Source organism: Danaus plexippus, chromosome Z (assembly GCF_018135715.1).
Source record: "Danaus plexippus chromosome Z, MEX_DaPlex, whole genome shotgun sequence".
In the NCBI taxonomy this organism is placed as follows: Eukaryota; Metazoa; Arthropoda; class Insecta; order Lepidoptera; family Nymphalidae; genus Danaus; species Danaus plexippus.
In genome coordinates this window covers 2701986-2724548 of record NC_083559.1, presented here as the reverse complement: position 1 = coordinate 2724548, position 22563 = coordinate 2701986, and the positions used below count along the sequence as shown (strand labels likewise).

The following is a 22563-nucleotide window of genomic DNA, read 5'->3' as shown; positions in this document are numbered from 1 at the left end:
TAAAGGTACTTTTAGAAAAAATATTAAGTGATTCCGAAACTAAATTTAAATGCACAAAGGTATCATGAATATACAAAAAAGTTAACGATAAATAATTCTGTTCCGTATGTTGATGATTCAAACAATACTAGCCCAGATACCGTGTACTCACAGTGTTGTCCTCCGAAAAAAAGCAACTTTTCGTTCACTTGTTTAATTGGCTTTGTTAATGAGTTAGTTTCATAGTTTACACTAAGCTCAACAATTTCGCAAGAATAGAAAGGCATTGCAAAGAAATAAGGAATCACTGAGATACAGCGGAACCGAACGAAATGACTCTATTTACGACACTGATCGACCCGGGTGGAGCTGGCTATCCAGACGCTTAGTGCGCATGCTCGTCCCGAACGCTCCTATTCTTTTTGGCTTTCAGCTCGGAAACTAGACGCATAGTGCGAAGCTTAGCCCGGACGCTTAAATGCTTTACAGTTCAGATATTAACATATTGATTTTGCTGATAAAGGTACTTTTAGAAAAAATATTAAGTGATTCCGAAACTAAATTTAAATGCACAAAGGTCTCATGAATATACAAAAAAGTTAACGATAAATAATTCTGTTCCGTATGTTGATGATTCAAACAATACTAGCCCAGATACCGTGTACTCACAGTGTTGTCCTCCGAAAGAAAGCAACTTTTCGTTCACTTGTTTAATTGGCTTTATTAATGACTTATTTTCAAAGTTTAGACTAAGTTCAACATTTTCGCAAGAATAGAAAGGCATTGCAAAGAAATAAGGAATTTCTGAGAAACAGCAGAATCGAACGCTATGACTCTCTTTATGACACTGATCGACCTGGGTGGAGCTGGCTATCCAGACACTTAGTGCGCATGCTCGTCCCGGACGCTCCTATTCTGTTTGGCTTTCAGCTCGGAAACTAGACGCATAGTGCGCATGCTTAGCCCGGACGCTTAAATGCTTTACAGTTCAGATATTAACATATTGATTTTGCTGATAAAGGTACTTTTAGAAAAAATATTAAGTGATTCCGAAACTAAATTTAAACGCACAAAGGTATCATGGATAAACAAAAAGGTTACCGACAAATAATTCCGTTTCGTTTGTTCATGATTCAAACAACACTAGCCCAGATACCGTGTACTCACAGTGTTGTCCTCGGAAACACAACAACTTTTCGTTCACTTGTATAATTGGTTTCAATAATGACTTATTTTCAAAGTTTAGACTAAGTTCAACAATTTCGCAAGAATAGAAAGGCATTGCAAAGAAATAAGGAATCACTGAGATACAGCGGAACCGAACGAAATGACTCTATTTACGACACTGATCGACCCGGGTTGAGCTGGCTATCCAGACGCTTAGTGCGCATGCTCGTCCCGGACGCTCCTATTCTTTCTGGCTTTTAGCTCGGAATCTAGACATATAGTGCGCATGCCCAACCCGGACGCTTAAACTCTATACAGTTCAGGTACCAAAATATTGATTTTGCTGATAAAGGTACTTTTAGACAAAATATTAAGTGATTCCGAAACTAAATTTAAACGCACAAAGGTATCATGAATATACAAAAACGTTAGCGACAAATAATTATGTTTAGTTTGTTGATGATTCAAACAACACAAGCCCAGATACCGTGTACTCACAGTGTTGTCCTCCGAAACAAAGCAACTTTTCGTTCACTTGTATAATTGGCTTCAATAATGACTTATTTTCAAAGTTTACACTAAGTTCAACATTTTCGCAAGAATAGAAAGGCATTGCCAAGAAATAAGAAATTTCTGAGACAGAACAGAACCGAACGAAATGATTCTATTTACGACACTGATCGACCCGGGTGGAGCTGGCTATCCAGACGCTTAGTGCGCATGCTCGTCCCGGACGCTCCTATTCTGTTTGGCTTTCAGCTCGGAAACTAGACGCATAGTGCGCATGCTTAGCCCGGACGCTTAAATGCTTTACAGTTCAGATATTAACATATTGATTTTGCTGATAAAGGTACTTTTAGAAAAAATATTAAGTGATTCCGAAACTAAATTTAAACGCACAAAGGTATCATGGATAAACAAAAAGGTTACCGACAAATAATTCCGTTTCGTTTGTTCATGATTCAAACAACACTAGCCCAGATACCGTGTACTCACAGTGTTGTCCTCGGAAACACAACAACTTTTCGTTCACTTGTATAATTGGTTTCAATAATGACTTATTTTCAAAGTTTAGACTAAGTTCAACAATTTCGCAAGAATAGAAAGGCATTGCAAAGAAATAAGGAATCACTGAGATACAGCGGAACCGAACGAAATGACTCTATTTACGACACTGATCGACCCGGGTTGAGCTGGCTATCCAGACGCTTAGTGCGCATGCTCGTCCCGGACGCTCCTATTCTTTCTGGCTTTTAGCTCGGAATCTAGACATATAGTGCGCATGCCCAACCCGGACGCTTAAACTCTATACAGTTCAGGTACCAAAATATTGATTTTGCTGATAAAGGTACTTTTAGACAAAATATTAAGTGATTCCGAAACTAAATTTAAACGCACAAAGGTATCATGAATATACAAAAACGTTAGCGACAAATAATTATGTTTAGTTTGTTGATGATTCAAACAACACAAGCCCAGATACCGTGTACTCACAGTGTTGTCCTCCGAAACAAAGCAACTTTTCGTTCACTTGTATAATTGGCTTCAATAATGACTTATTTTCAAAGTTTACACTAAGTTCAACATTTTCGCAAGAATAGAAAGGCATTGCCAAGAAATAAGAAATTTCTGAGACAGAACAGAACCGAACGAAATGATTCTATTTACGACACTGATCGACCCGGGTGGAGCTGGCTATCCAGACGCTTAGTGCGCATGCTCGTCCCGGACGATCCTATTCTTTCTGGCTTTTAGCTCGGAAACTAGACATATAGTGCGCATGCCCAACCCGGACGCTTAAACTCTATACAGTTCAGGTACCAAAATATTGATTTTGCTGATAAAGGTACTTCTAGACAAAATATTAAGAGATTCCGAAACTAAATTTAAACGCACAAAGGTATCATGAATAAAAAAAAGGTTACCGAAAAATAATTCTGTTTCGTTTGTTCATGATTCAAACAACACTAGCCCAGATACCGTGTACTCACAGTGTTGTCCTCCGAAACAAAGCAACTTTTCGTTCACTTGTATCATTGGCTTTATTAATGAGTTAGTTTCATAGTTTACACTAAGTTCAACAATTTCGCAAGAATAGAAAGGCATTGCAAAGAAATAAGGAACACCGAGATACAGCGGAATCGAACGAAATGACTATTTACGACACTGATCGACCCGGGTGGAGCTGGCTATCCAGACGCGTAGTGCGCATGCTCGTCCCGGCCGCTCCTATTCTTTCTGGCTTTTAGCTCGGAAACTAGACATATAGTGCGCATGCCCAACCCGGACGCTTAAGCTCTATACAGTTCAGGTACCAAAATATTGATTTTGCTGATAAAGGTACTTCTAGACAAAATATTAAGTGATTCCGAAACTAAATAAAAATGCACAAAGGCATCATGAATATACAAAAAAGATAACGACAAATAATTATGTTTAGTTTGTTGATGATTCAAACAACACTAGCCCAGATAACGTGTACTCACAGTGTTGTCCTCCGAAACAAAGCAACTTTTCGTTCACTTGTATAATTGGCTTTATTAATGAGTTATTTTCATAGTTTACACTAAATTCAACAATTTCGCAAGAATTGAAAGGCATTGCAAAGAAATAAGGAATCACTGAGTTACAGTGGAACCGAACGAAATGACTCTATTTACGACACTGATCGACCCGGGTTGAGCTGGCTATCCAGACGCTTAGTGCGCATGCTCGTCCCGGACGCTCCTATTCTTTCTGGCTTTTAGCTCGGAATCTAGACATATAGTGCGCATGCCCAACCCGGACGCTTAAACTCTATACAGTTCAGGTACCAAAATATTGATTTTGCTGATAAAGGTACTTTTAGACAAAATATTAAGTGATTCCGAAACGAAATTTAAACGCACAAAGGTATCATGAATATACAAAAACGTTAGCGACAAATAATTATGTTTAGTTTGTTGATGATTCAAACAACACAAGCCCAGATACCGTGTACTCACAGTGTTGTCCTCCGAAACAAAGCAACTTTTCGTTCACTTGTATCATTGGCTTTATTAATGAGTTAGTTTCATAGTTTACACTAAGTTCAACAATTTCGCAAGAATAGAAAGGCATTGCAAAGAAATAAGGAATCACTGAGTTACAGTGGAACCGAACGAAATGACTCTATTTACGACACTGATCGACCCGGGTTGAGCTGGCTATCCAGACGCTTAGTGCGCATGCTCGTCCCGGACGCTCCTATTCTTTTTGGCTTTCAGCTCGGAAACTAGACGCATAGTGCGCATGCTTAGCCCGGACGCTTAAACTCTATACAGTTCAGGTACCAAAATATTGATTTTGCTGATAAAGGTACTTCTAGACAAAATATTAAGTGATTCCGAAACTAAATTTAAACGCACAAAGGTATCATGAATAAAAAAAAGGTTACCGACAAATAATTCTGTTTCGTTTGTTCATGATTCAAACAACACTAGCCCAGATACCGTGTACTCACAGTGTTGTCCTCCGAAACAAAGCATCTTTTCGTTCACTTGTATAATTGGCTTCAATAATGACTTATTTTCAAAGTTTACACTAAGTTCAACATTTTCGCAAGAATAGAAAGGCATTGCAAAGAAATAAGAAATTTCTGAGACAGAACAGAACCGAACGAAATGATTCTATTTACGACACTGATCGACCCGGGTGGAGCTGGCTATCCAGACGCTTAGTGCGCATGCTCGTCCCGGACGCTCCTATTCTTTTTGTCTTTCAGCTCAGAAACTAGACATATAGTGCGCATGCCCAACCCGGACGCTTAAACTCCATACAGTTCAGGTACCAAAATATTGATTTTGCTGATAAAGGTACTTCTAGACAAAATATTAAGTGATTCCGAAACTAAATTAAAATGCACAAAGTTATCATGAATATACAAAAAGGTTAAAGAAAACTAATTCCGTTTAGTTTGTTGATGATTCAAACAACACTAGCCCAGATACCGTGTACTCACAGTGTTGTCCTCCGAAACAAAGCAACTTTTCGTTCACTTGTATCATTGGCTTTATTAATGAGTTAAATTCATAGTTTACACTAAGTTCAACAATTTCGCAAGAATAGAAAGGCATTGCAAAGAAATAAGGAATCACTGAGATACAGCGGAACCGAACGAAATGACTCTATTTACGACACTGATCGACCCGGGTGGAGCTGGCTATGCAGACGCTTAGTGCGCATGCTCGTCCCGGACGCTCCTATTTGTTTTGTCTTTCAGCTCAGAAACTAGACATATAGTGCGCATGCCCACCCGGACGCTTAAACTCTATACAGTTCAGGTACCAAAATATTGATTTTGCTGATAAAGGTACTTTTAGACAAATTATTAAGTGATTCCGAAACGAAATTTAAACGCACAAAGGTATCATGAATATTCAAAAACGTTAGCGACAAATAATTATGTTTAGTTTGTTGATGATTCAAACAACACTAGCCCAGATACCGTGTACTCACAGTGTAGTCCTCGGAAACACAACAACTTTTCGTTCACTTGTATAATTGATTTCAATAATGACTTATTTTCAAAGTTTAGACTAAGTCCAATAATTTCGCAAGAATAGAAAGGCATTGCAAAGAAATAAGGAATTTCTGAGAAACAGCAGAACCGAACGCTATGACTCTCTTTATGACACCGATCGACCTGGGTGGAGCTGGCTATCCAGACGCTTAGTGCGCATGCTCGTCCTGGACGCTCCTATTCTTTTTGGCTTTCAGCCCGGAAACTAGACGCATAGTGCGCATGCTTAGCCCGGACGCTTAAATTCTTTACAGATCAGATATTAAAATATTGATTTTGCTGATAAAGGTACTTTTAGACAAAATATTAAGTGATTCCGAAACTAAATTTAAACGCACAAAGGTATCATGAATATACAAAAACGTTAGCAACAAATAATTCTGTTTCGTATGTTCATGATTCAAACAACACTAGCCCAGATACCGTGTACTCACAGTGTTGTCCTCCGCAACAAAGCAACTTTTCGTTCACTTGTATAATTGGCTTTATTAGTGAGTTATTTACATAGTTTACACTTAGTTCAACAATTTCGCAAGAAGAGAAAGGCATTGCAAAGAAATAAGGAATCACTGAGACACAGCGGAACCGAACGAAATGACTCTATTTACGACACTGATCGACCCGGGTTGAGCTGGCTATCCAGACGCTTAGTGCGCATGCTCGTCCCGGACGCTCCTATTCTTTCTGGCTTTTAGCTCGGAATCTAGACATATAGTGCGCATGCCCAACCCGGACGCTTAAACTCTATACAGTTCAGGTACCAAAATATTGATTTTGCTGATAAAGGTACTTTTAGACAAAATATTAAGTGATTCCGAAACTAAATTTAAACGCACAAAGGTATCATGAATATACAAAAACGTTAGCGACAAATAATTATGTTTAGTTTGTTGATGATTCAAACAACACAAGCCCAGATACCGTGTACTCACAGTGTTGTCCTCCGAAACAAAGCAACTTTTCGTTCACTTGTATAATTGGCTTCAATAATGACTTATTTTCAAAGTTTACACTAAGTTCAACATTTTCGCAAGAATAGAAAGGCATTGCCAAGAAATAAGAAATTTCTGAGACAGAACAGAACCGAACGAAATGATTCTATTTACGACACTGATCGACCCGGGTGGAGCTGGCTATCCAGACGCTTAGTGCGCATGCTCGTCCCGGACGATCCTATTCTTTCTGGCTTTTAGCTCGGAAACTAGACATATAGTGCGCATGCCCAACCCGGACGCTTAAACTCTATACAGTTCAGGTACCAAAATATTGATTTTGCTGATAAAGGTACTTCTAGACAAAATATTAAGAGATTCCGAAACTAAATTTAAACGCACAAAGGTATCATGAATAAAAAAAAGGTTACCGAAAAATAATTCTGTTTCGTTTGTTCATGATTCAAACAACACTAGCCCAGATACCGTGTACTCACAGTGTTGTCCTCCGAAACAAAGCAACTTTTCGTTCACTTGTATCATTGGCTTTATTAATGAGTTAGTTTCATAGTTTACACTAAGTTCAACAATTTCGCAAGAATAGAAAGGCATTGCAAAGAAATAAGGAAACACCGAGATACAGCGGAATCGAACGAAATGACTATTTACGACACTGATCGACCCGGGTGGAGCTGGCTATCCAGACGCGTAGTGCGCATGCTCGTCCCGGCCGCTCCTATTCTTTCTGGCTTTTAGCTCGGAAACTAGACATATAGTGCGCATGCCCAACCCGGACGCTTAAGCTCTATACAGTTCAGGTACCAAAATATTGATTTTGCTGATAAAGGTACTTCTAGACAAAATATTAAGTGATTCCGAAACTAAATAAAATGCACAAAGGCATCATGAATATACAAAAAGATAACGACAAATAATTATGTTTAGTTTGTTGATGATTCAAACAACACTAGCCCAGATAACGTGTACTCACAGTGTTGTCCTCCGAAACAAAGCAACTTTTCGTTCACTTGTATAATTGGCTTTATTAATGAGTTATTTTCATAGTTTACACTAAATTCAACAATTTCGCAAGAATTGAAAGGCATTGCAAAGAAATAAGGAATCACTGAGTTACAGTGGAACCGAACGAAATGACTCTATTTACGACACTGATCGACCCGGGTTGAGCTGGCTATCCAGACGCTTAGTGCGCATGCTCGTCCCGGACGCTCCTATTCTTTCTGGCTTTTAGCTCGGAATCTAGACATATAGTGCGCATGCCCAACCCGGACGCTTAAACTCTATACAGTTCAGGTACCAAAATATTGATTGTGCTGATAAAGGTACTTTTAGACAAAATATTAAGTGATTCCGAAACGAAATTTAAACGCACAAAGGTATCATGAATATACAAAAACGTTAGCGACAAATAATTATGTTTAGTTTGTTGATGATTCAAACAACACAAGCCCAGATACCGTGTACTCACAGTGTTGTCCTCCGAAACAAAGCAACTTTTCGTTCACTTGTATAATTGGCTTCAATAATGACTTATTTTCAAAGTTTACACTAAGTTCAACATTTTCGCAAGAATAGAAAGGCATTGCAAAGAAATAAGAAATTTCTGAGACAGAACAGAACCGAACGAAATGATTCTATTTACGACACTGATCGACCCGGGTGGAGCTGGCTATCCAGACGCTTAGTGCGCATGCTCGTCCCGGACAATCCTATTCTTTCTGGCTTTTAGCTCGGAAACTAGACATATAGTGCGCATGCCCAACCCGGACGCTTAAACTCTATACAATTCAGGTACCAAAATATTGATTTTGCTGATAAAGGTACTTCTAGACAAAATATTAAGAGATTCCGAAACTAAATTTAAACGCACAAAGGTATCATGAATAAAAAAAAGGTTACCGAAAAATAATTCTGTTTCGTTTGTTCATGATTCAAACAACACTAGCCCAGATACCGTGTACTCACAGTGTTGTCCTCCGAAACAAAGCAACTTTTCGTTCACTTGTATCATTGGCTTTATTAATGAGTTAGTTTCATAGTTTACACTAAGTTCAACAATTTCGCAAGAATAGAAAGGCATTGCAAAGAAATAAGGAAACACCGAGATACAGCGGAATCGAACGAAATGACTATTTACGACACTGATCGACCCGGGTGGAGCTGGCTATCCAGACGCGTAGTGCGCATGCTCGTCCCGGCCGCTCCTATTCTTTCTGGCTTTTAGCTCGGAAACTAGACATATAGTGCGCATGCCCACCCGGACGCTTAAGCTCTATACAGTTCAGGTACCAAAATATTGATTTTGCTGATAAAGGTACTTCTAGACAAAATATTAAGTGATTCCGAAACTAAATAAAAATGCACAAAGGCATCATGAATATACAAAAAAGATAACGACAAATAATTATGTTTAGTTTGTTGATGATTCAAACAACACTAGCCCAGATAACGTGTACTCACAGTGTTGTCCTCCGAAACAAAGCAACTTTTCGTTCACTTGTATAATTGGCTTTATTAATGAGTTATTTTCATAGTTTACACTAAATTCAACAATTTCGCAAGAATTGAAAGGCATTGCAAAGAAATAAGGAATCACTGAGTTACAGTGGAACCGAACGAAATGACTCTATTTACGACACTGATCGACCCGGGTTGAGCTGGCTATCCAGACGCTTAGTGCGCATGCTCGTCCCGGACGCTCCTATTCTTTCTGGCTTTTAGCTCGGAATCTAGACATATAGTGCGCATGCCCAACCCGGACGCTTAAACTCTATACAGTTCAGGTACCAAAATATTGATTTTGCTGATAAAGGTACTTTTAGACAAAATATTAAGTGATTCCGAAACGAAATTTAAACGCACAAAGGTATCATGAATATACAAAAACGTTAGCGACAAATAATTATGTTTAGTTTGTTGATGATTCAAACAACACAAGCCCAGATACCGTGTACTCACAGTGTTGTCCTCCGAAACAAAGCAACTTTTCGTTCACTTGTATAATTGGCTTCAATAATGACTTATTTTCAAAGTTTACACTAAGTTCAACATTTTCGCAAGAATAGAAAGGCATTGCAAAGAAATAAGAAATTTCTGAGACAGAACAGAACCGAACGAAATGATTCTATTTACGACACTGATCGACCCGGGTGGAGCTGGCTATCCAGACGCTTAGTGCGCATGCTCGTCCCGGACGATCCTATTCTTTCTGGCTTTTAGCTCGGAAACTAGACATATAGTGCGCATGCCCAACCCGGACGCTTAAACTCTATACAATTCAGGTACCAAAATATTGATTTTGCTGATAAAGGTACTTCTAGACAAAATATTAAGAGATTCCGAAACTAAATTTAAACGCACAAAGGTATCATGAATAAAAAAAAGGTTACCGACAAATAATTCTGTTTCGTTTGTTCATGATTCAAACAACACTAGCCCAGATACCGTGTACTCACAGTGTTGTCCTCCGAAACAAAGCAACTTTTCGTTCACTTGTATCATTGGCTTTATTAATGAGTTAGTTTCATAGTTTACACTAAGTTCAACAATTTCGCAAGAATTGAAAGGCATTGCAAAGAAATAAGGAATCACTGAAATACAGTGGAACCGAACGAAATGACTCTATTGACGACACTGATCGACCCGGGTTGAGCTGGCTATCCAGACGCTTAGTGCGCATGCTCGTCCCGGACGCTCCTATTCTTTTTGGCTTTCAGCTCGGAAACTAGACGCATAGTGCGCATGCTTAGCCCGGACGCTTAAACTCTATACAGTTCAGGTACCAAAATATTGATTTTGCTGATAAAGGTACTTCTAGACAAAATATTAAGAGATTCCGAAACTAAATTTAAACGCACAAAGGTATCATGAATAAAAAAAAGGTTACCGAAAAATAATTCTGTTTCGTTTGTTCATGATTCAAACAACACTAGCCCAGATACCGTGTACTCACAGTGTTGTCCTCCGAAACAAAGCAACTTTTCGTTCACTTGTATCATTGGCTTTATTAATGAGTTAGTTTCATAGTTTACACTAAGTTCAACAATTTCGCAAGAATAGAAAGGCATTGCAAAGAAATAAGGAAACACCGAGATACAGCGGAATCGAACGAAATGACTATTTACGACACTGATCGACCCGGGTGGAGCTGGCTATCCAGACGCGTAGTGCGCATGCTCGTCCCGGCCGCTCCTATTCTTTCTGGCTTTTAGCTCGGAAACTAGACATATAGTGCGCATGCCCAACCCGGACGCTTAAGCTCTATACAGTTCAGGTACCAAAATATTGATTTTGCTGATAAAGGTACTTCTAGACAAAATATTAAGTGATTCCGAAACTAAATAAAAATGCACAAAGGCATCATGAATATACAAAAAAGATAACGACAAATAATTATGTTTAGTTTGTTGATGATTCAAACAACACTAGCCCAGATAACGTGTACTCACAGTGTTGTCCTCCGAAACAAAGCAACTTTTCGTTCACTTGTATAATTGGCTTTATTAATGAGTTATTTTCATAGTTTACACTAAATTCAACAATTTCGCAAGAATTGAAAGGCATTGCAAAGAAATAAGGAATCACTGAGTTACAGTGGAACCGAACGAAATGACTCTATTTACGACACTGATCGACCCGGGTTGAGCTGGCTATCCAGACGCTTAGTGCGCATGCTCGTCCCGGACGCTCCTATTCTTTCTGGCTTTTAGCTCGGAATCTAGACATATAGTGCGCATGCCCAACCCGGACGCTTAAACTCTATACAGTTCAGGTACCAAAATATTGATTTTGCTGATAAAGGTACTTTTAGACAAAATATTAAGTGATTCCGAAACGAAATTTAAACGCACAAAGGTATCATGAATATACAAAAACGTTAGCGACAAATAATTATGTTTAGTTTGTTGATGATTCAAACAACACAAGCCCAGATACCGTGTACTCACAGTGTTGTCCTCCGAAACAAAGCAACTTTTCGTTCACTTGTATAATTGGCTTCAATAATGACTTATTTTCAAAGTTTACACTAAGTTCAACATTTTCGCAAGAATAGAAAGGCATTGCAAAGAAATAAGAATTTCTGAGACAGAACAGAACCGAACGAAATGATTCTATTTACGACACTGATCGACCCGGGTGGAGCTGGCTATCCAGACGCTTAGTGCGCATGCTCGTCCCGGACGATCCTATTCTTTCTGGCTTTTAGCTCGGAAACTAGACATATAGTGCGCATGCCCAACCCGGACGCTTAAACTCTATACAATTCAGGTACCAAAATATTGAATTTGCTGATAAAGGTACTTCTAGACAAAATATTAAGAGATTCCGAAACTAAATTTAAACGCACAAAGGTATCATGAATAAAAAAAAGGTTACCGACAAATAATTCTGTTTCGTTTGTTCATGATTCAAACAACACTAGCCCAGATACCGTGTACTCACAGTGTTGTCCTCCGAAACAAAGCAACTTTTCGTTCACTTGTATCATTGGCTTTATTAATGAGTTAGTTTCATAGTTTACACTAAGTTCAACAATTTCGCAAGAATTGAAAGGCATTGCAAAGAAATAAGGAATCACTGAAATACAGTGGAACCGAACGAAATGACTCTATTGACGACACTGATCGACCCGGGTTGAGCTGGCTATCCAGACGCTTAGTGCGCATGCTCGTCCCGGACGCTCCTATTCTTTTTGGCTTTCAGCTCGGAAACTAGACGCATAGTGCGCATGCTTAGCCCGGACGCTTAAACTCTATACAGTTCAGGTACCAAAATATTGATTTTGCTGATAAAGGTACTTCTAGACAAAATATTAAGTGATTCCGAAACTAAATTTAAACGCACAAAGGTATCATGAATAAAAAAAAGGTTACCGACAAATAATTCTGTTTCGTTTGTTCATGATTCAAACAACACTAGCCCAGATACCGTGTACTCACAGTGTTGTCCTCCGAAACAAAGCATCTTTTCGTTCACTTGTATAATTGGCTTCAATAATGACTTATTTTCAAAGTTTACACTAAGTTCAACATTTTCGCAAGAATAGAAAGGCATTGCAAAGAAATAAGAAATTTCTGAGACAGAACAGAACCGAACGAAATGATTCTATTTACGACACTGATCGACCCGGGTGGAGCTGGCTATCCAGACGCTTAGTGCGCATGCTCGTCCCGGACGCTCCTATTCTTTTTGTCTTTCAGCTCAGAAACTAGACATATAGTGCGCATGCCCAACCCGGACGCTTAAACTCCATACAGTTCAGGTACCAAAATATTGATTTTGCTGATAAAGGTACTTCTAGACAAAATATTAAGTGATTCCGAAACTAAATTAAAATGCACAAAGTTATCATGAATATACAAAAAGGTTAAAGAAAACTAATTCCGTTTAGTTTGTTGATGATTCAAACAACACTAGCCCAGATACCGTGTACTCACAGTGTTGTCCTCCGAAACAAAGCAACTTTTCGTTCACTTGTATCATTGGCTTTATTAATGAGTTAAATTCATAGTTTACACTAAGTTCAACAATTTCGCAAGAATAGAAAGGCATTGCAAAGAAATAAGGAATCACTGAGATACAGCGGAACCGAACGAAATGACTCTATTTACGACACTGATCGACCCGGGTGGAGCTGGCTATGCAGACGCTTAGTGCGCATGCTCGTCCCGGACGCTCCTATTTGTTTTGTCTTTCAGCTCAGAAACTAGACATATAGTGCGCATGCCCAACCCGGACGCTTAAACTCTATACAGTTCAGGTACCAAAATATTGATTTTGCTGATAAAGGTACTTTTAGACAAATTATTAAGTGATTCCGAAACGAAATTTAAACGCACAAAGGTATCATGAATATTCAAAAACGTTAGCAACAAATAATTATGTTTAGTTTGTTGATGATTCAAACAACACTAGCCCAGATACCGTGTACTCACAGTGTAGTCCTCGGAAACACAACAACTTTTCGTTCACTTGTATAATTGATTTCAATAATGACTTATTTTCAAAGTTTAGACTAAGTCCAATAATTTCGCAAGAATAGAAAGGCATTGCAAAGAAATAAGGAATTTCTGAGAAACAGCAGAACCGAACGCTATGACTCTCTTTATGACACCGATCGACCTGGGTGGAGCTGGCTATCCAGACGCTTAGTGCGCATGCTCGTCCCGGACGCTCCTATTCTTTTTGGCTTTCAGCCCGGAAACTAGACGCATAGTGCGCATGCTTAGCCCGGACGCTTAAATTCTTTACAGATCAGATATTAAAATATTGATTTTGCTGATAAAGGTACTTTTAGACAAAATATTAAGTGATTCCGAAACTAAATTTAAACGCACAAAGGTATCATGAATATACAAAAACGTTAGCAACAAATAATTCTGTTTCGTATGTTCATGATTCAAACAACACTAGCCCAGATACCGTGTACTCACAGTGTTGTCCTCCGCAACAAAGCAACTTTTCGTTCACTTGTATAATTGGCTTTATTAGTGAGTTATTTACATAGTTTACACTTAGTTCAACAATTTCGCAAGAAGAGAAAGGCATTGCAAAGAAATAAGGAATCACTGAGACACAGCGGAACCGAACGAAATGACTCTATTTACGACACTGATCGACCCGGGTTGAGCTGGCTATCCAGACGCTTAGTGCGCATGCTCGTCCCGGACGCTCCTATTCTTTTTGTCTTTTAGCTCGGAAACTAGACATATAGTGCGCATGTCCCACCCCGACGCTTAAACTCTATACAGTTCAGGTACTAAAATATTGATTTTGCTGATATAGGTACTTCTAGACAAAATATTAAGTGATTCCGAAACTAAATTAAAATGCACAAAGTTATCATGAATATACAAAAAGGTTAAAGAAAACTAATTCCGTTTAGTTTGTTGATGATTCAAACAACACTAGCCCAGATACCGTGTACTCACAGTGTTGTCCTCCGAAACAAAGCAACTTTTCGTTCACTTGTATAATTGGCTTCAATAATGACTTATTTTCAAAGTTTACACTAAGTTCAACATTTTCGCAAGAATAGAAAGGCATTGCAAAGAAATAAGAAATTTCTGAGACAGAACAGAACCGAACGAAATGATTCTATTTACGACACTGATCGACCCGGGTGGAGCTGGCTATCCAGACGCTTAGTGCGCATGCTCGTCCCGGACGCTCCTATTCTTTTTGTCTTTCAGCTCAGAAACTAGACATATAGTGCGCATGCCCAACCCGGACGCTTAAACTCTATACAGTTCAGGTACCAAAATATTGATTTTGCTGATAAAGGTACTTCTAGACAAAATATTAAGTGATTCCGAAACTAAATTAAAATGCACAAAGTTATCATGAATATACAAAAAGGTTAAAGAAAACTAATTCCGTTTAGTTTGTTGATGATTCAAACAACACTAGCCCAGATACCGTGTACTCACAGTGTTGTCCTCCGAAACAAAGCAACTTTTCGTTCACTTGTATCATTGGCTTTATTAATGAGTTAAATTCATAGTTTACACTAAGTTCAACAATTTCGCAAGAATAGAAAGGCATTGCAAAGAAATAAGGAATCACTGAGATACAGCGGAACCGAACGAAATGACTCTATTTACGACACTGATCGACCCGGGTGGAGCTGGCTATGCAGACGCTTAGTGCGCATGCTCGTCCCGGACGCTCCTATTTGTTTTGTCTTTCAGCTCAGAAACTAGACATATAGTGCGCATGCCCAACCCGGACGCTTAAACTCTATACAGTTCAGGTACCAAAATATTGATTTTGCTGATAAAGGTACTTTTAGACAAATTATTAAGTGATTCCGAAACGAAATTTAAACGCACAAAGGTATCATGAATATTCAAAAACGTTAGCGACAAATAATTATGTTTAGTTTGTTGATGATTCAAACAACACTAGCCCAGATACCGTGTACTCACAGTGTAGTCCTCGGAAACACAACAACTTTTCGTTCACTTGTATAATTGATTTCAATAATGACTTATTTTCAAAGTTTAGACTAAGTCCAATAATTTCGCAAGAATAGAAAGGCATTGCAAAGAAATAAGGAATTTCTGAGAAACAGCAGAACCGAACGCTATGACTCTCTTTATGACACTGATCGACCTGGGTGGAGCTGGCTATCCAGACGCTTAGTGCGCATGCTCGTCCCGGACGCTCCTATTCTTTTTGGCTTTCAGCCCGGAAACTAGACGCATAGTGCGCATGCTTAGCCCGGACGCTTAAATTCTTTACAGATCAGATATTAAAATATTGATTTTGCTGATAAAGGTACTTTTAGACAAAATATTAAGTGATTCCGAAACTAAATTTAAACGCACAAAGGTATCATGAATATACAAAAACGTTAGCAACAAATAATTCTGTTTCGTATGTTCATGATTCAAACAACACTAGCCCAGATACCGTGTACTCACAGTGTTGTCCTCCGCAACAAAGCAACTTTTCGTTCACTTGTATAATTGGCTTTATTAGTGAGTTATTTACATAGTTTACACTTAGTTCAACAATTTCGCAAGAAGAGAAAGGCATTGCAAAGAAATAAGGAATCACTGAGACACAGCGGAACCGAACGAAATGACTCCCTTTATGACACTGATCGACCTGGGTGGAGCTGGCTATCCAGACGCTTAGTGCGCATGCTCGTCCCGGACGCTCCTATTCTTTTTGTCTTTTAGCTCGGAAACTAGACATATAGTGCGCATGTCCCACCCCGACGCTTAAACTCTATACAGTTCAGGTACTAAAATATTGATTTTGCTGATATAGGTACTTCTAGACAAAATATTAAGTGATTCCGAAACTAAATTAAAATGCACAAAGTTATCATGAATATACAAAAAGGTTAAAGAAAACTAATTCCGTTTAGTTTGTTGATGATTCAAACAACACTAGCCCAGATACCGTGTACTCACAGTGTTGTCCTCCGAAACAAAGCAACTTTTCGTTCACTTGTATCATTGGCTTTATTAATGAGTTAAATTCATAGTTTACACTAAGTTCAACAATTTCGCAAGAATAGAAAGGCATTGCAAAGAAATAAGGAATCACTGAGATACAGCGGAACCGAACGAAATGACTCTATTTACGACACTGATCGACCCGGGTGGAGCTGGCTATCCAGACGCTTAGTGCGCATGCTCGTCCCGGACGCTCCTATTTGTTTTGTCTTTCAGCTCAGAAACTAGACATATAGTGCGCATGCCCAACCCGGACGCTTAAACTCTATACAGTTCAGGTACCAAAATATTGATTTTGCTGATAAAGGTACTTTTAGACAAATTATTAAGTGATTCCGAAACGAAATTTAAACGCACAAAGGTATCATGAATATACAAAAACGTTAGCGACAAATAATTATGTTTAGTTTGTTGATGATTCAAACAACACTAGCCCAGATACCGTGTACTCACAGTGTTGTCCTCTGAAACACAACAACTTTTCGTTCACTTGTGTAATTGGCTTTATTAATAAGTTATTTTCATAGTTTACACTGAGTTCAACATTTTCGCAAGAATAGAAAGGCATTGCAAAGAAATAAGAAATTTCTGAGACACAACAGAACCGAACGAATTCACTATTATTTTGACACTGAATCTACTTGGATGGATGTGGCTAATTAAGTAACTAGTGCGCATGCTCCACAATTATGTAGGTGTTCTTCAGCGCTCGCATATAGACATAGAACTGCACCGAAATGTAGATTTTGCTACCAATACCATTCGTCGATAGTAAAATTATTTAAAACTAATATTTCTATGTTGTTAGATTTCTTGAAATAGCAAACGTAGTATATTAACTTAATGCACCTCCGATATTCGAAAAATCAGAAAAACCGTGTTTCGTCCTCCTTTAAATTAATAGTTTCAATCAAGTATTGGTATGTATTTTGTCATATAAAAAATTACTTCGAAATTGACATATAACAATTCATATTCCATACTGCTCAGCAAAAACAATAACAATAATTCGCCTTTATCATTTCTGTTATGTATAGAATGTTTTCAGTATCACAAATATTTGTAACTTAAATAATATAAATTAAATATTGAAACGCTCATGCATATTAATAATAGAGTTATTGTGTCATTTATTTTATAAATTTTCCAATAGGTAGACACTTTAAAAAATATGGCCAAAAACTTTACGAGAACGAAATTTCGTACACACAGCACATAAGAAATATATTCTCTCAATCTTATCTGATACCAAAAGACCAAAAAAAAAGTATTGTCAATCAGTTTTTAATTTGTTATCTCAAAACTAACAATGAGATCTACAATTGAATGATTCTTATTTGATCTGATATTCGAACACTTTTTTTATGAAACAAAAAAGTTGATTTAAATACAATAATATCGAATAATATAATGGCATCCTTTTTTCTGATAATTATTTTCTTTATGTACCTACTTGACAGGACATAGGTTTGAGAATTATAGGATATATCTAGTATATCTCCAGCTACTTCACCGATAATTCTTGAATATTAGATCTTCAGACATTGCATATTTATTTATGTATAAAGTTATTAAATGTGTACAACAGCCAAAATAATGGCCCAAAATTTTACCTCTATAATCAGGTGGCGCATGCTAGTATTGAAGGAACATTTTTAGTTCCTAGAACATATGATAGGTTAGTCTAACACTGTAACATTTTGCAAAATATGGAATCATATTTTTATTTAAAAAAAAAATTAATGAGAACTCATAAAAAAAACATATATAAGGCACAGCAACAGAAACAGACATGAATGTGTGGTTTAAAAACAGATACATTTACTAACTGGCACCTCCGTCTATAGTTTATGTTCTATGACTTTACATGAAATATGATATTTGTTATAATTCCTAGGGAGCTACACCGAACTATGTGCTAAATGAGAGCTGATATGATATTTTTATTTCTAAGAAACTTTACTGGGTAGTTTTATTGAAACCCATTTAGCAAATTCTCTGCAAAAACAATAAAAATCTAACCTGACATACTTTCCCATTTATTTATACATCATCTATGTCAATGAAAGAAATAAATTAAAATTTAAAGATGCATGATTATACAATAACAATTTTGATGAAAATTTAATTTTAAATTGTACATATTAAATTTCACAACCAAGATACATCTAAGTTAGTAAGGTTAATCGGATGTCCATAAAAAAGATAAGCCTTAAATAAAAATGACAATACTAAATCAGTAGATATAAATACAAGAAGGAATTCAAGTGGATTAAGATTATATTTTACAGTGTTAAAGTCATGTTACAAACTGATACAAATAATTGATATTTTTTGGCAACTTTTTTTTATCGAATTTTATCCTACAATTGGCTCTTGGGTTTCAGCACTTTTAAATAGGTACAAATGATTTCTATATATTTTTCTCCTTTGGACATACCTTAATGATCCTAATTGTTAATTATATCTGATATTCGTGCACTTTTAAGACAATATTTAAGTAAAACTGAGCCGTACAATACACAAGTCTATATATGTATGTACAATATAGATACAGCAATGATATCTTAATGAATTATGATCAAAGTATATGATATTTTAGACTGAACTGCAAAATCTAACCATAGATATTATTGCCAAAGAAATATATTTGACAAAGTAACAATAATATCCCCCAAAAGGACTAGTGTTCATTTTTTATATCTAACATATTACTAAGGCCAATGCTATTGCATTAATACACATATCATAACATCTGTATGTATAAAAGAAAGTAGCGTTAGTAACACTACTTGGAACTCAAGAACTACTTTCAAAAATTGGCTGGAAATTTGTGGGAGCTAGCTTAGAACTAAGAAAAAAACATAGGATACTTTTCATCAAGTTTGATTGAAAAGAAATAGAAAAAAAATTCACTTAATAAAATACAAAATCTGTTTTTTTTAAGGCCTTGATTCTTGAAGTTGACTACTTTAATTTCATTATCTTGTTTTACTTTTGTGTTCATTAATTTCAGGAAAAGGTTGTTATGAAAGAATTAAGGCAATTATGCAAATATAAATATCTAACTCAGCCCCTGGATCTGAATGATATCTTTGACATGACAGGACAAGTTCTGTCGGGTCTATGAGTATTGTAATAAAATATTTGTTGTACAATTTCAGAAATTTTTTATATTTACCTTAAAGCTTAATAAATTTAGAAAATCTATTAAACCATTCTCAAATAATATATGTATACAACACTTATATATAAGACAATTACCATATACAAATTTTCAATGAAATAAACTATTTTAAAAAATAATATACTAGTTAACCTGGTTTTTTTTTAGAACATAGCTTATGATGGAAGTCAGGAATATGTTTTCTTATAACTTGAGTTATTAAAAATATTTTATTTTAAATTAAGTTAATTTCCATAACAAAAGGAATATTATATATACATATATACAAATAACTACTACAAAACAAAGATACTTGATTATTAATGCTATACTAGATTATATACCATACTGTATTGTAAAAGTTGTGGTACATAAAAAATAATAAGTATTTATAGAGTTTTCATCAAATTATATATATTATTTTTAAATTAAAAGTAATCGGGGAGCATCACTTTTGAATAAGTTGAGCATTAGAAGGTTAATATTAGTAGTATGTAATTGGGACATGTAACATTAATAAATATTTATAATAAAAGTGATTCAATAATTATTTTAGAATATTTACTATATTTAAAATGAAGTAATGAAACATATTATTTTATATTTTTGTCCTTCAATTATAACAGTTCTGAAATATTGAGCTATATTTCAACGCAGTTGGTTCCTTCATGTTATTTTAATCTAAATAATCTGTAATGTATTGATATATATATTTTATTTTTCTGTGCATTATGGTGTGAAAATGAGTGTTCACATGTGGGTTGAAATTAATACATCACACAGATTTTCTATATTTAACATAAAAGTAAAGAATTATAAGACTTTATTTTTTTTTATTGATATCTAAGATTCCCAAAAGTACACATATGAATGAAATTATATGTTTTGGATATATGACCAATAGGATACATTTAACCTAAGTTTTGATTTCTTTTACAGCTATCATGTTTAACGGCGGGCAATATGAAAATGTTGTATATCACTTAAAATGTTCAAAAACCCTAGTTTCATTAATAAAAAATCAAAACCGACCAGTTTACCTGAAATATATAAAGCAATATAAATATAAATTTTATATGTTGGCATTTTAACCAGATAATGATAATAGGGGCTGAGCTTGAAGTAATGTAGCCTTTTTCGTTATTGTTTTATAGTGCCGTATTGGCAGTGCAATATGTGCCTCTCAATAGGATATTTAAATATCACAATATCTAACACAAAAAAAAGTTATAGATATATATATATATTTCACCTATATGTACTACTTAATAAAATCCTATTATTAGGCAACCTCTTTCAAACAAATTCCACTACCAATTAAAAAAGTATAAAAGTGTTAATGTTATAAAATCAACACTGTCTATTGTTATAATAATTAATGAATATAAAAGCAAATAAAACGATGATTAATGTGTAGATAAAGATTTAAATAAATTTGTCTATGATATATTTCGAATCAATTTTTAGGTATAAATAAGGGGGTTGAATATTTGAAAAGAGCTATTTTAAAAACATTCATCTAAGATTTAGGATACCGTTTTTTATGGATTAGAACGTATTTCTTTAACAATTTTCTGAAAAATTGTAGATGTACATCTATATAAACTACTTCCCAGGTAATATAAAACGACCTTTTTAGATTCTTTGTTTTGATTTTAAATGAGATTAAAATAGTAAAATAATCATGCATATATTGTAAGCACGTAGAACAATTAAAGATAGCTACAGTTAAATAAATATCAACAAAAAGGTCAACTCACTTTTGCCGCCGAATTATTCATTGCGTTACCCTTACTTTGACCACAAAAAATATGTGTTTAATAAATATATAACATCAACACTAACACTGGTATAAATAAAATCACAACATTTATAAAATTATTTAAAAGTTGTATAGAAACTATGTTCTCTACCAATTGACAAATTAATGTAAATTATGAAAACTAAAATGTGTTGAAAAGAAAAATGTAAAGAAATAGACTATATCATTTTTATCTTTGAAAGTTCAGTATTGCCCGAAGTAATATTAAGTAAATTAGAAGAGGAACTTTATAAAAATATATTTTTCCTTTTTATTGATTTTAATACTTATTTTAAATTATGTACGCATGTCTATGACTCTCATTTTCTTTAACAAACCTTATGTGTTGATGACTTTTTGTTGATGAATTTTGTTTGTAATACAAAGTAAAATCTTAAAACTTACTTTTGATGCTGGATTGCTCATCGAAGAATCGCGTAAATTATAATACAACATTAACACTACTATAGAGTCACACTTAAACAATTTTAGTAAATGTAAATAAATGTATTAATGTAAAAATAAGAAAACAGCAAAAAATTTTATGTGAACGCTAGTAACAAAGTCTAAAAGAAAAAATCAATACTACGTGTAATATTGCCAGAACGGTAAATATTTAGACTTTTTAAAGATTTTTCTACCTATTTCAATATTTATAAAGATATATTCTAAAGAAAATTTTAAATTTAACAAAATTATGATTTTAGATGGGAAATGAAGGAAATAATTATTTACTGGTTCGTGATTAGACAATTGTTTTTTATATATTATAACACTTGGTGTAATTTTGTTTGTTAAAAATATATTTTATTCTATTTGAAATTGTTGAATAGGCACTATATTATCAATTATAGTGTTAATGATAAAATGTTAAAAAATATTTTCATTTTATTATTTTACTAGAGCTTAAAAATTATATACAGAATATAATTATTAGATAATATTTTTGTTTTAATTAATTTTAATAATTACTAGTAATTTATTAAAAT

General features: G+C 35.4%; 1 protein-coding gene across 5 annotated transcripts in view; it reads right to left on the bottom strand.

Moving 5' to 3' along the window:
• The window catches only part of LOC116777114 (chromatin complexes subunit BAP18-like), a 78010-nt gene extending 55889 nt beyond the window's left edge, over nt 1-22121 (bottom strand). For 3 of the 5 annotated variants that reach the window (XM_032670478.2, XM_061526061.1, XM_061526062.1), the window contains exon 1: nt 21980-22121. In XM_032670478.2, the coding sequence (XP_032526369.1) occupies nt 21980-22030 (51 nt within the window). In that variant the 5' untranslated portion in view covers nt 22031-22121. Of the gene's footprint in view, nt 1-17060; nt 17243-21533; nt 21750-21979 lie in introns of those variants that run through there. The other 2 variants (XM_061526060.1, XM_061526063.1) reach the window with 2 other exon arrangements.
• Nucleotides 22122-22563: the final 442 nt, after the last annotated feature.